The following is a 13,905-nucleotide window of genomic DNA, read 5'->3' as shown; positions in this document are numbered from 1 at the left end:
TTCAGGATGTTGACTTTTTTTGGGCACAGTAATGTGCTCACAACAAAGTGCAAACAGTGAAACAGTCTTACTTTTGCAGGCGGAGGCAAAGCGTAGAGGGGAGGTGGTCTGGGTCAATACACACAAATCCTGAAATTTCCAGAGTGCAGGGCAGGGAGACAGGGAGATGAGTGACACGTAGAAGCTGCAAGCAGACCAGGGACTGAACAGGAGAAAGCTATAGCAGTGAGGTGAGTAATGTCTGGAGAATTGCTGTGAGAACAGGAGAGAGCACAATGAGTCCACAGTAGCACTATGATTTAAATCTATGAACTATGACGGCCTTCACTAACTAGGGTTAGCAGATGTTCTGGTGAGGAACGATTGTGAGCACTGGTCTTAAATAGCCTAATTACTCACAGGTGCCACTGGTGTTGTGACAAACCATCCTACTTTGGCAAAACGCTCTACCATACGTAGTTTATGCACATTTCTGCAGTCACGCAAGAATTCCACAAATTTAAGTAGGTAGGACGGTTTGCCACCCAACTACACCCTTCAGACTATGCTTCTACCTCACATTCACAAAGGTAGGACAGTTTGCCACTGTATTTTGTGTTGTGCACATGTGCAGCACATGTGCAGAAACAACAGGTAGGATGGTTTGTGAGGTAGGATGGATTACCAGAGCACTGGTACATGGAAATGAGGAGGCTTCGCCCAGGGGTGGAAACGCCAACAACACAGAAAAAAAAACAGAACTCACCCAGACCATGACAATCAGCCAATTATTGTATGGCATGCTCTACCTTACCTTCTGAGCCACAGTCTTAAATAAATACACAGTACTGTTGATACCAACGTCACAACAATCTGGTCATAAAGACAACTGTTTGACAAAGTTGAGCTTTGACCTGATGATAACTAAAAAGAAAGGTTCAGGCATTTTCAGGTGTACTGAAGGAAACCGTAGATTTAGTGCCAGATTCAGAGTCAGTCTTTAACAAAGTAGTGGACAAGCTAACACAACCAACTCAAGCCCAAAGAGACGCATATGAAAAAGCAGTGTTTTCACTTCTTGATTGCTGTTGCTTCTGGTAACTTAATAAGTCAAGTTTTAACAGCCATCGATCTTTACAACAATGTACTACACTTATACTAAATTAAGGACATCACACAGGAAGCCAAGTGCATGGCTTTCACATACATTTGAAAACACTTACACTGTCTCCTATTTTAGTGCCAGAACTCACTGGCCGGCAATCAGCAACTCTGTGCAATTCCTGCCTTATAGAGCAGTACACATAGGTACACACACAAATATACACACAGGGCTTAAAAGCAAAGTCTTGGGCAAATGTCTCACAGCACTTACATGATTAAAACAGCTTCACCTGCTATTGAATCAAGTTGACATCTCCCTTTACCAGCTTTCCCCACTATTGCATCAGTTCCCAGGGTCACTGCGGCCTCATGCCTACAGAGGGGGAGGTTTGACAGCAGAGCAAACTGCGTGAATGCGTATCAAAGTTTTACTTGCACACACTTGAAGAGAGCATGAGTACTCCGAGCGCGTTTGACCTCACTTCAAGCACACAATCCGTGGGTGCATACGTATCAATACTCGCCAAGAATCTGATTTAGACCTTGGCTAAAGTGCCAAGCAATGCACCTTGCTGCACTGCTCACAGGTACGTGGAATCTGTTCGGTAATAATGAAGCATTTGACCTGGCTTCATGACCCTCAAAGCTTTGCACCTTTTGTGCTGCCTTTATATCAACTTCGATCAAAACATGAATATAATCACGTCCAAAGATTGCACTGATAAACGCATAGTGTCTCTGAGAGTTCCTGTGGTGTTTTATGGAGATAGTTTTGCTTTTCTGTTTCAAGAATTGCCCTCTTAGAATCGATGAAACTATGGATTTCTTAACAGTGTTGTGTAACAACATTATAGTTAAAAAGCCATTTTTTAAATTCTAGCAGCTACTCACACTGGGCATGGTTGCCTTGGAGCGTGCCTGAGTCCTCATTTACCGAGTTGGCCTGAGTATGCTTCAGTTTGTCTCGGCATTTCGACACCTCTCTCTTGTGCTCACTCTCTATCTTTCTCTCTGTTATGCACACACGCATTCTTGAAAAGTGCTCATGCACAACACAAAGACATTGATTGATGATTTTATGATTTTTGTGGCTTAATTGGGGAACCAATTTACATACTTGTTAATTACTTAATAAAGGAGGTAGCTGTCACTGTGGAAGCACTGGATCCTCCTGAGTCCAGCTAAAACAACCAAACAGGTCAGTGCACAGTTAGCACCTGAGCACATAGGGTGTGCAGTAATGACACTATGGAGGTTAAATGTGCTCAAATCCTAATATTTTATAATGCTCTTAAATTACCAGTGACAACTTTCAATAGTTTCTTCTTTTAAAAGAAAGCCTTCTTTTCAGTTCAGTTAATAAACTGAAAACAAGTATTTCTTACACAGCGCTGTAGAAACAGATTTATTCTCCTTCTCAGTGGGCCTCTCTACCAGTGTTGCATTGCTGAGCTTATCTAACAGGTGCTTTTTCATATTTAGAGTTCTGATAGAAACGTAGCAGCCAACATTTGCATTTCATTATGATGCTGTTCTTGTTCCTTTCACCCACAAGTCAGAAATATGCAAATATGTCCATGATGTCAGTGCTGACTTAAACATCTGCACTGATACAACCGCAGGATTTCACTTCCTTCTACTACTGCTCAGCTATGTGCCAAGCAGTGCTAGAGAGGCACAAATGTTTGTGATTATGACAGGCTGTCTGAGGTAAAAAATGGAACAGAGAAATACGGTAAACCAGTAAAAAGATTGCTAATAGGGCAAATTACTGATTAACTGAATTACAACATTAATCCCCTTTCTTCTAACACCATCATGTTAGTGTGGCATTGTGAGGCTGTATGATGCACAGCATGAAAGCTGAAAAAAAAATGTGAGCTAGGGCTTGAATCCTTGAGGAATGCTGTCCATTGAAGCATTGAAATTTACTGTATATTACAGAGCTGCTATTGCAGTGATGTGAGGCGACGTGTGCCCTTTTCATCGTGAAACTTTGTTTTGTCAGCAATGCAGGGATTCAGCTATGGTGTGATGTGAGAATCTATCTGATCTCTTAAACTTGATTTCTGCCTGTTCCTGGGGTACTTCCAATGTGGACAAAGGTGTTTCAGTTCATTGTGCTTCCAGCTACAATCGCTTTTTGTGAGCTGCCTTACTGCTAGCAGTAAATCGGACCGAGCGAGACATATTTGCAAGATTAGAGATCTTATTTGAAATTCAGATGTGAGGCCACATGCAGATGCATGGGTGTAGCTCTGTTCCATTTCCTTATGTATGTGGATGTTAAAGAGATTTGCAACATCAGATGATCCACATACTTTATTTCAGAGTTCAGTGGCTAAGATCAGCCAAGTAAAGCAATTTTTGTATGTTCTTCTTTGCCCAGATGAAAAATTATTTTATTGTTTAAATGGCACCATACTGTAAACTTCATATTCTGTTTCTATGCGTCTCCAAGTTACACATTTTACACGGTAAATGCAAAATATAATTCATATGGCACAAGCATCTATTGGTTGAGTTAGCTTTCTCTTCAAGTTAATACTGCTACAGTAACCCTAAAATGCTTTACATAACAGGCTATTGCCATTGTATGCTGTACATCTTAAGATTTGAATCACATCTAAAACACTTGTTTAAAAGATCACAGAACATAAGTCTGCAGAGTTTGTAACCTATAGACAAGTCTGCACATGGTGAAGTTTGGGGTTTGCGATATGATGTGAAATTATATGTGAAAATAATTTGCAGAGCTCAGAAAAATTTCTATACTTGACGTTTTAAATCCCTCAACAAGTCCAGAGTTAAATATTCACCAAAACCTGCAACCCGATTTGCATTTCTTCTCCTGACACACAGGGCTATTCATAGACACCTACAGTAAGTTGCTGCCGACTCCACTCCCAGTCTCATGATTTGAATAATAAACAAATGTAGCTCTCATGTACTGTATAACTATATTGCCGAGTTCAGGAACAACAGGAAGCAAATGCAAAACATGCAAGGAAGTTTCTATGAGTGGAAGGTGAGCTTTATTAACCAAGCTAATAAAAAAGTGAGGAAATTGATGTTAGCAAAAACTTGAAAGATAATTTAGGAAAAATGCTTCAAAAGCTGAAGAAGGCAGAAATGCTGAAGGCATGAAACAAGAAACATGAGCGAAAAACACAGGTGGCGGACACTGCAGTGGAAAATAGATGAACTGGTAACTAACTGTGAAACAAGATGCAATGCATGACCCACAACAGAAAATATGCTGCACAATACACAGGAAGTAACAAAAACAAATGCCTTCAAGAAAGGGAGAGTAAAGCCCAGTGACTGGGAAAACAACGGTTCCTTGTGACAGATTACATTTCATTCAAGTAATTTGATATTTGGAGTTAAAAAACTCCAAATGTGATGTTTAAAACCATAATTAATCTGATGGGAAATTTACAGAAGAGAAAGAAAGGGGAAAAAAAGGGCCATAACATGTTTACCAACTTTACAAAAATCTCTCTGTTCTCTATTGCTCATAGAATAATGGTTATTCAGATGAGACAGTGCAGTGGCTCAATGCTTAGCACTGTTGAATGATAACTATGAGGTCCCAGGTTCAAACTCAAGCAGGAGTTAGGAAAATCTAGGTTAATGCTGCTTACCTGGACCTATAGGACACTCTTCAGAAAGAGATTCTTAATGTGAGGAGTTTGACTTTGTGGCTGAATCAAAGCTAAGATGGAAAAATGTGAGTTACGCATTAAGATAGAACAAAGAAGGTCAGATGTGGTTAAAGATAGCTAGTAATGATCAAAGTCCCATATTATGATGGGCTTGTGTAGATTATTTGTATAAATTAAATTCAGAGGAATGTGTAGCTGTAGCACAGATTATTATCCAGGACTAAAACTAGTTAAAATTGTATCCTTTTGAATACAAGGGGTTTATCAATAGCTTACAAGTATTTAATGACTATAACAATCCAGGAATAGCCTGTCTTCTACTGTTAAAATATATCAGTTTTGTGTTTCTTGTTTTCAGGACTTGTTAAGATTGATATAAGGAAAGATAATATTTCTATAACAATTGTGACTGCCATTCAGCCCCACAGGACAGGCTTTGGTTAACTATTAATCTCTAGGCGTCACTGTTTTTCCTATGTACACATTCAGTTACCTTCCATCGCTCTTAAATATGAACCCAGTGAGTTCCTAACACAAAACACTGACTGCAGTGGGCCTCTGACCGAAGCAGGTAAGAGACTTTATGCAGTTTGGATTAATTTATTGAACAAACAAAGTCTGAACAAAGTCTGGCTACAGATAAGTTATTGTAAATAATCAGGGAATCAAACTTTTATTAATTCTTGAGCCACAGAGAATAATTGCCCTTTGACTTGGACCCCACTTTGTTTTTTAAATGATCTTTGTGCTTTTTTTCTAAGCCAGTCATTTTACAATATGAGCCTATCCCTAACCGTGCTGATGATGACCTCTGTGTTGTTGGTGCTGTCATTAGGTAGGTTTCCCCATCGTGGTCTTGATTTGGCTTGCATGTTGTGTGTGTGTGTGTGTGTGTGTTTTGTGGACATAAAAGATGAATTTTAGGAGCAGTGCCTTCAAATAGTTCTATTAAAAGAAAGCCACTTTTAATGTTTTTCCCTGAATGTGATGTGTCACTGTTCTTATTTTACATGTAACAGCTTGTAAATTAATGAAATATTCCTTAGAGATGTAATAGGCAAAAGGTTATTATTATTATTTTATAGCTGGGAAATATATTTGTCATATTTTGAACCTAAATTACTTAATTTACCAGTCATGCTGTTCATAATGTTTGTTATTTCTATCATTATATATGTTGGGCAAGTGAAAAATATGATCCTGTTCTGTTTTCATTTTTATAGGACTTTTTGACTTTACAGTTGGAAGTCATCTGCGAAGGGTTTCGTTTGTCAGTACAGATGACGAAAGAATGAACTGGACGGGTTCACTGAACAAGTGTGAAAGCCAAAACAGTTCATTGGTAACTGTGTATGATCAAGAGGACTTAGGTGCTCTTTTAAAGAATATGTCTGGAAAGGAGTTTTGGTCAGGGCTGCGTAAGAATCAAAGCCGTGTCACCACTTGGTCAGATGGAAACTCACTTGCATTCAATAATTCACAAGTAACTAGTATTTGTGAATACCAAATCTGTGAAGCTATGACAAACAGAACATGGAAAGCTTTCAACTGTTCGGACAGGAAGCCTTTCATGTGCTACAAAGGTAAATCAAGCAAGTGATATTTTCTTGCATTTTGGTGATTTCCCTTTTTTTCTACTTCAAAAACAACACTTTGTTAGATGCCTCTTAAATGTTTGCAACACAGCACAGCTGCATTCATATTCAAGGCCTTCTTCTTCTTCTTTTTGTCAGATACATTGTTTTTGTGTACATTTTCTACTCATGCATTTGTAAGCAATTAATTGTGAACAGTGCTGAGGTCCCAAAATGTTAATCTGCATGCTCAGTACAACAATCATATCAAAACCATGCAAGGTGTTTCCCTGAATGATGACAGGCACAATGTTTTTTGTACAAACCAAAATATATGAATTATCATGTGACTACTCTGACAGCACACCTTACCAGAGATATATTCCATTTAGGTTTTGTCTGATTTGAGTCACTTGAGTATGCAGTTTAAACATAGTCTGGGTTTGCTTTAAGCCAGAACCACCTTAAAACTTGTGATGAAAATGCAGTTATTATTTTAATTAATTAAATGAATGACAAAAAATAAAACAAAATAAATGTTGTGCTTCTTTTTTGTTTGCAGATAATAATTATATACTGATTGAAGAGGGAAAGGACTGGTGCCAGGCACTGCAGTACTGTAGAAGACATTACACTGATTTAGTGAGCATCAGTAATGAGACCCAAAACAATGACGTGTCTGAAAAAGGAAAAAACGAAACCTTTTGGATTGGGCTTCAACACGATCAGTGGACATGGGCAGATGGAAGTTGCTCTACATACAGAAACTGGGTGAACTGTATTGAGCCAGAGTGTGCTATCTTTGATTTGAATAATCTTTATAGGGTGCATTGTTACCAAGAAAAAAGAATATTTTGCACTGAAGGTAAGTAACTATTTATTTCAACAAACTAATTTGACAGTAACTATGACAGGATTTATTAGCGATAATTTTGCTGTGAAATATGAATATTTTAAGTTAAAGTAACTATAGGAGGAGTCTTTAAAACAAAACTTAGCCAGTCACCAATTCAGTCTGAACTGATTAGCTCTAGTGTTGCCTAATTACACAATTCTATTCGGGGTTTTTTTATACTATTGTATTAACACAAGCACTTTTCCCCATATTTCCTTTAAGTAAAAGCAAGACTAAAAAGACAAATTAAAGGTCCACTAAAACCTCATTCTTTTTTGGGTACACTAACTAAATGTGTATTTATATAAATAATTGACTTGGATAGATTCAGTTTGTCCTACTAAGTATTATTTGCAACATAAGAGTAGTAGTTATTTTGGCGTAGAAGGTTTGCATGCAGAATATTCATGATGTGACTGAACTTATATTATCTTACTTATATTTTTTGCGTGGTTTTCAGGCAACATGAGAATCAAAGTTATCAAACATGAATCTACTTGGGAAGGAGCCCTTAACTACTGTGAGCACAACCACAACGGCCTGCTGTGGATTGAGGATGAGGAAGATCAGAAGGCTGTTGAACAATGGCTAAATCACACTGAGGTTGAAGGTCCATTCTGGATTGGTCTCAGGCAGAGTACTCTCTTTGGGTTCTGGATTTGGAAAGACAGAACAGTGGGCTACAGCAACTGGAAGAATGGCAAAATACCAGCGATGCCCATGTCCAACCACTGTGGTGTCATTCATAAGACAAGCACCCCTGGGCAGTGGAGTGATGAAGATTGTTGGCGTGAGCATCCTTTTCTCTGTGAGGAGGAGATTGTATTTATGAACAAAAAATAGTTCATAGTCATCAATCTTTACTGATAGGCTGGATTAGCATGTAGAAACAATGTGGGGGGTGATCAGGGAGTTTAAATTTAACACATCCTAAGATCTCATTTGTGCTTAGTTCCTCAATAGATGTTTTTATTTGTTCAGGATGTTAGTAAGTAATCTAAGATTATGATACTTTATGATGTAGTATGAGATATATAAAACATTAATGACTATGTTTGTAGCAATAAATCTCAATTATTAGAAAAAAACAATAGTTTTACAGAAGAGAAAAGATGAAATGTTAGAAATGATTATTAAGGCTTGCTGTGTTTTGGTTTTTGTTGTTTGTTTGTTTTTTGGGGTGTTTTTTGGGGACAAGGGGGTGATTAGTGTTTACGCTCAGACAAAAACTGGTTCACCCGAAAGACAAAACGCCAAAACACAAACTTAACAATGTGGTGTATGCTGTACAGTGCAGCGAGGAATGCCCAGACCTCTACATTGGAGAGACCAAACAGCCACTTCACAAGCGCATGGCACAACACAGAAGAGCCACCTCCACAGGACAAGACTCAGCAGTCCATCTGCATCTTAAGGATAAAGGACACTCCTTCGAGGATGCCAATGTTCACATTTTGGACAGAGAGGACAGATGGTTTGAAAGAGGAGTGAAAGAAGCCATCTATGTCCACTGTGAGCGACCATCTTTGAACAGAGGCGGGGGTTTACAACACCAACTCTCTGCCATCTATAATCCAGTTTTGAGATCCCTTCCCAGACGCCTTAATGCCCACACACATCCTGGGCCATCTGACCTCAGGAATTCGCATGATAAGGTGGGGCCAGGTTTCACAATGAACACACCCGAAACTCTGGCTGATTGGGACCCACACCCAGTTTCACACCTTGGCTCAGGCGATTAGAGGATCATCAGGGGGTCCTTTTGTCCCTCTGTGGGGGGATACTCCCACTAGGTTTAAATCTGGGACTCTCCACCATTTGACCTTAGAACTGAAGAAGCTTCTCGGATGAGAGGTGAAACGTCTTCAAGTAACTTAAAGAAGTCCAGACGCCTTTCTTTGCAAGCTCCTTTGACTACGATGACCTGGATGACTGAGAACCTTCACAGACAATTAGTGTTTACATTTGCAAAATAATATCCCACATTAAACCATGTTTCGTAAGTGAATAGTTTTGATGGCAACGTTTTTAAGTTATGAAAGTCATATACTGAGTGGCATTTCATATAGACAGAGCATTTTTTTATAATGTTTGTTGTGTGCATTGAGATTCTTTGAGAATTTCATGCTTTCATGTGAGCTTTGTCCAAAGTAAAACAAGAAAATGCTTCTGTAAATTTAACTCCACATGATTTGTTATTTTAACATAAATGGCAGAAATATTTTTACTCCAATAATTTAACTCACTGAAGAAAAAAATTATAACGTGTCCTACCTAATGCACTGATTAATATGTCGCACAGATAATGAAAACTGAGTGTTTTTTGTTTTGTTTGTAGTCCTGACTGGGAAATGAATTGTGTTTTTTTCTTAACACATTTACTTAATCCTGTTTTAGTCTTTGTTTTTAATAACTTAATATTAGTAATTTATCAATTTCATATTATTGAAGTAAAAGTTTCTTAATCAGGATTACTGGAAGTTAATGCAAATAAAATTAATCTAGCACTTCATAACAAAGTTGTAATGTTGTGTGCTCAAAATAAACAAAAGAAAACAAAAAGCACACAAACACACACATAATACAGAGTCAAATAGAAGAGAAAATAAACATCATTGAAATTGAACTTCAACACTTAATGTCATTAGTATTAGTATTAATCATTGCAGTGTTAAAATTTTAATGCTCTGTCTGTATGGACAGTAGCACGCCTAATGGGCTGAACTGGAAGAGGTCTTTAGCAGCTAAGACTTTAGCTGGGAGTGATCAGAGGGACAGCTGAGGTCGAGCGTGCTGGGGATAAAGTTAGAGAAGCAAGGCTGAGATGTTGTGGACATGTGCAGAGGAGGGCTAGTGAAGACACTGGAAAAATGATACTGAATATGGAGGTGGAAGACAGAATGAAAAGAGGAAAACAACAGACAAGATTTATGGATGAAGTGAAGGAGAATACAAAGAGAGTTGGTGTGACAGAGGAGGATGTTAGGGATAGGGTAGGATGGAGGCAGATGGGCCACTGTGGCGGACCCTAAAAATAGCATCCAACAAAAGAGGACGAAGACTAGAATAGGTCTGGAAAATGTACTTCATTGTTTACAATGTAAAGCATAAGTAACCCACCCCTAACATAAACACTATGCTAACAAATAAAATGCCATAAATACAAAGAAAGACTGAGACAACATTTTTCCATGTGCTCAAAACTTGAGTAAAAAGTCTCAGTTCTGGTGTTTTCTAAAGCATTTTTCATGCAGTTTGTCCAAAGGCAAAAAAAGAAGACAAATGAGAAAGTAAGTGAAACAAAGTGAAAAAATGAAAGGGAGAGCCATAGGAAGGGAGGGAGAAAAAGAGGAGCAGATGGAGGGAGGGGAGGAGAGACGAGCAGTGGGGCCTGACTATTAACGTCATGGTGTGAGCCTGGGGCTCCTCGTGACACAACAGATGAGTGGACATATTTAGCATAAATGCCAGACAACTCCGTAGCAACTAGCCAACCCACTGCGTCCTATAATCGCAGGTCTGAACTCCCACTATTAAGTGCTCACATACAAAAATGAAGCCCTAATTACCTGCACTGGTTGGCAGCGATATTGTTGACAGGTTGGTGGGCTTCAGTATGTAATTGTTGGACTGTTGGCTAACCTTCATCTTGACCATCTTCAGACTTAACATGCAATGACAGTTACTGAGTTGAAAGCAATACATCAGTTAGGGGATCATTTGATTTTAATCTCAATCACACAATTGGCATCCTATAATTAAACAAACATAATCTGGTGATATTTTAAATGTGTGCTCCACCGATAAAATTCAAAGCAAAAGCAAATCAACCCCATGCCTGTATGAGCCAATCACACCTGCTCCATGCAGCTCGTAGGTTGAAGTTTAAAGTACTGGACAAGTACCACTACTGGACAAGTAACACTACATTAAATGACAGATAAGCACCTGTCCGGGAAAGTTGGAGGTAAAATGAACACATTCAAAGACTTGTCTGCAAAGATACATTTATGAAGAGTAATGGACAAGGATGAAAATGTGACAGCAGCGTTTAAATGTTTTTACCAGCAAAATCAACAAATAATTGTGGCAAATAATTAGGATCTTAATGATTTAAAAAATTCCTTATAAACATCCTGCCCTATTATTTGTCATCAGTCCAGTGGTGCAGTGTTTCCATTTTATTGCCATCTTCGCTTTACAGGAAATATTTCAAAATTGTCATTGTTTAGTTTTTTGAAAATTCTATTTAACATATAATCGACTTACTTTCATCAATTAACTGACCAAACAGTAAATAAAGTACTTCTTTAATCTTTTTTATATTACAGAATATATCAGTAATAACCCAGTAATAACACTGTATAGTACTAGATGAACAGTATAACAAGACTCAACCTAAATATTAAATTATTTTATTTTAAATTAAGGACATTTTTGTTAATGTTCATTGAACTGTATTTACATGCAATTCAGTGTTTTCTTTTTAATAAATAATTTACATTTTTTGAGACATTTTCCACTGCCATATATGTTGTTTTTTTTTATTAATTAGTACTATTGACAGTGCTAAACAAATTTATTAGACAACTACCCAATATAACATTTATGCCAAAGCCGCCCTAAAGTAACAGCATTTTTCTGTATCTGTAATGGTTAATCCACCAATATGCACAAACTCTTTAATCAAAGTGATATTTTATATGCTAAAATATAATTATCATTGTTATTTAATTGCATTCCTCACCAAACATTTTGATTTTGTGGTCAAATGTAACTAATTAATTTAATTATTTTTTGACATCTCTCTCTGTCGCAAACCCTTTAGACTAAGGCTACATTCACACTGCAGGTCTTAATGCTAAATTCAGATTTTTTGATCAAATCTGATTTTTTTGTCTGCTTGTTCACACTACAAATAAAATGCGACAGCAAACGCGCTCTAGTGCATGCGCAAAAGAAGACGTTTAGACCCAGAGCAAACAATATTGTTTGACTGATGGCCCTTAATATAAAGACTTGTTTCGGACTTTACGTTTCCCAATTTTTTCTTTAAGTTATTTTGTTATTTACATAATGTAAATAACCTAATAATTATCCTAATTGCTGTTTTAGAGAGGAGCGGTGCTTCAAAGGATAGTTGCAGATTTCTGTCAGAATCTGCAGATTATACAGTACAAATAAAATGTTCACGTTTCTCCAACGTTGTCTTCCCAACAGTTTCACTAACATCTACACTGGATGGCCAGGAAGCGTTCACGATGTATTCTCGGGCGCTTCTCCGGCGCTGATAATTGGCGTCTGTCTTGTGTCAGTGACGTAAAAGACGGATTTAATGTGACATGACCGTTTAAACAGCAGTCGCTTTCTGAAACATCAGATATGTATCGGATTCAGTACCACATACGAAAGTGACCCAGATCGGATTTGAAAATATCGGATTTGTGCCGTTCACACTGTCATACCATGATCGGATATGGGTCGCATAGGGTCAAAAAAATCGGATTTGATGCGCTTTCGCCTGCAGTGTGAACGAAGCCTTAGACTCACAAACCAAATCCTATCCGGTCTTTAAGTCTTACATCATTAGCCATGTCTGGGTCCAAACTCCGCTGCAGGTCCATAACTCAAACGATCACTGCGGGATCACTGAGAGTTGAAAAACTGTCTGAATTCTTTCATCTGTAATAAAATGATCAGTGTGCTTCCTCTACCAGGTCCATCCAGGCATCAATGGAAACTGAATTTATGACATTTAACGGAGTTAGAAGTTAGCAGGGCGTTAGCTCACTAGTTTCTATCTAAATATAATATACCATGTTCTAACTGAGGGATTTCTGAAACAAATTAAAATGTACAGCTCTGCTATCACTTCAGACATAAATGAAGACAGAAAACTAAACAGCAGTCACGTTTGTAGGGTTACTGAAGTTGGGCTAGCTGGTCTATAATGATGAGCTATGTGATCGCTAGCGACACAGCTATGTTAGCATAATATAAACACTGAAACTGGAGGATGAACGCTAACTTTTTTCCACTCGATAAAAGTTAACTTGAGGTTTCCCGATGGTTAGGGACAAATATAATCGCATGGCAGGATGCTGTAAACAGACGGACCTTCAGTCAGGAGAACAACTGAGATAATCCATCCACAATACGAGGTTAGTCATTAATATACTGCTGCATGGGCTGGGCTGTAGTTACATCATATGGTTTTAAATATTGAGCTTTAAAATGAATAGCAGTAATAAAAACCGAGAGAGGCCGACAGTGATCACTGACTGTTTTTAGGGGCTTTTTGAGATTAAATAGAACAAAAGAAAAATCTTTAAAACATGTTAAAAACACAAAAGCCTTATTAAACGCAAAGTAGTTTGGGCCTGGAAGCAGGATTCATCACTTCATCACTTAAAGACCGGATAGCTGTACACACCTTAATTCTCTTAAAATTATTTTCCGTCTACATTTCTTGTACATTTTCCATTCCAAACTAAACAAACCACTTACAAAACATTATTTTCTGTGGAGGTGGCTTCAACAATGCATGCTTACGCCAACTGGGTTTAAATGTGTGCGTACCCTGAAAGCGCACGCCGAACAGGCAGGCATCGAGTATAATGATTTGAATGGATTCAAGATGTTTATTATAATTACTAGTTGGCCACCACTGGCTGCTGAAGTCCCT

The 13,905-nt window shown here is 38.0% G+C and overlaps 1 protein-coding gene across 1 annotated transcript; it reads left to right on the top strand.

Moving 5' to 3' along the window:
* Positions 1 to 5,528: 5,528 nt before the first annotated feature.
* On the top strand, positions 5,529 to 9,545 carry LOC146369184 (macrophage mannose receptor 1-like). Its single transcript, XM_084910528.1, has 4 exons — positions 5,529 to 5,586; positions 5,975 to 6,334; positions 6,888 to 7,190; positions 7,681 to 9,545. Exons 1-4 carry the CDS (start codon positions 5,529 to 5,531, stop codon positions 8,061 to 8,063), a joined length of 1,104 nt encoding a protein of 367 aa, XP_084766654.1. The 3' UTR covers positions 8,064 to 9,545.
* Positions 9,546 to 13,905: the final 4,360 nt, after the last annotated feature.

This window comes from Perissodus microlepis, chromosome 17 (assembly GCF_051167445.1).
Source record: "Perissodus microlepis isolate ML-2025 ecotype Zambia chromosome 17, ASM5116744v1, whole genome shotgun sequence".
NCBI lineage: Eukaryota > Metazoa > Chordata > Actinopteri > Cichliformes > Cichlidae > Perissodus > Perissodus microlepis.
The sequence above is the reverse complement of the archived record's forward strand: the minus strand, read 5'-3'. Positions and strand labels throughout refer to the sequence as shown.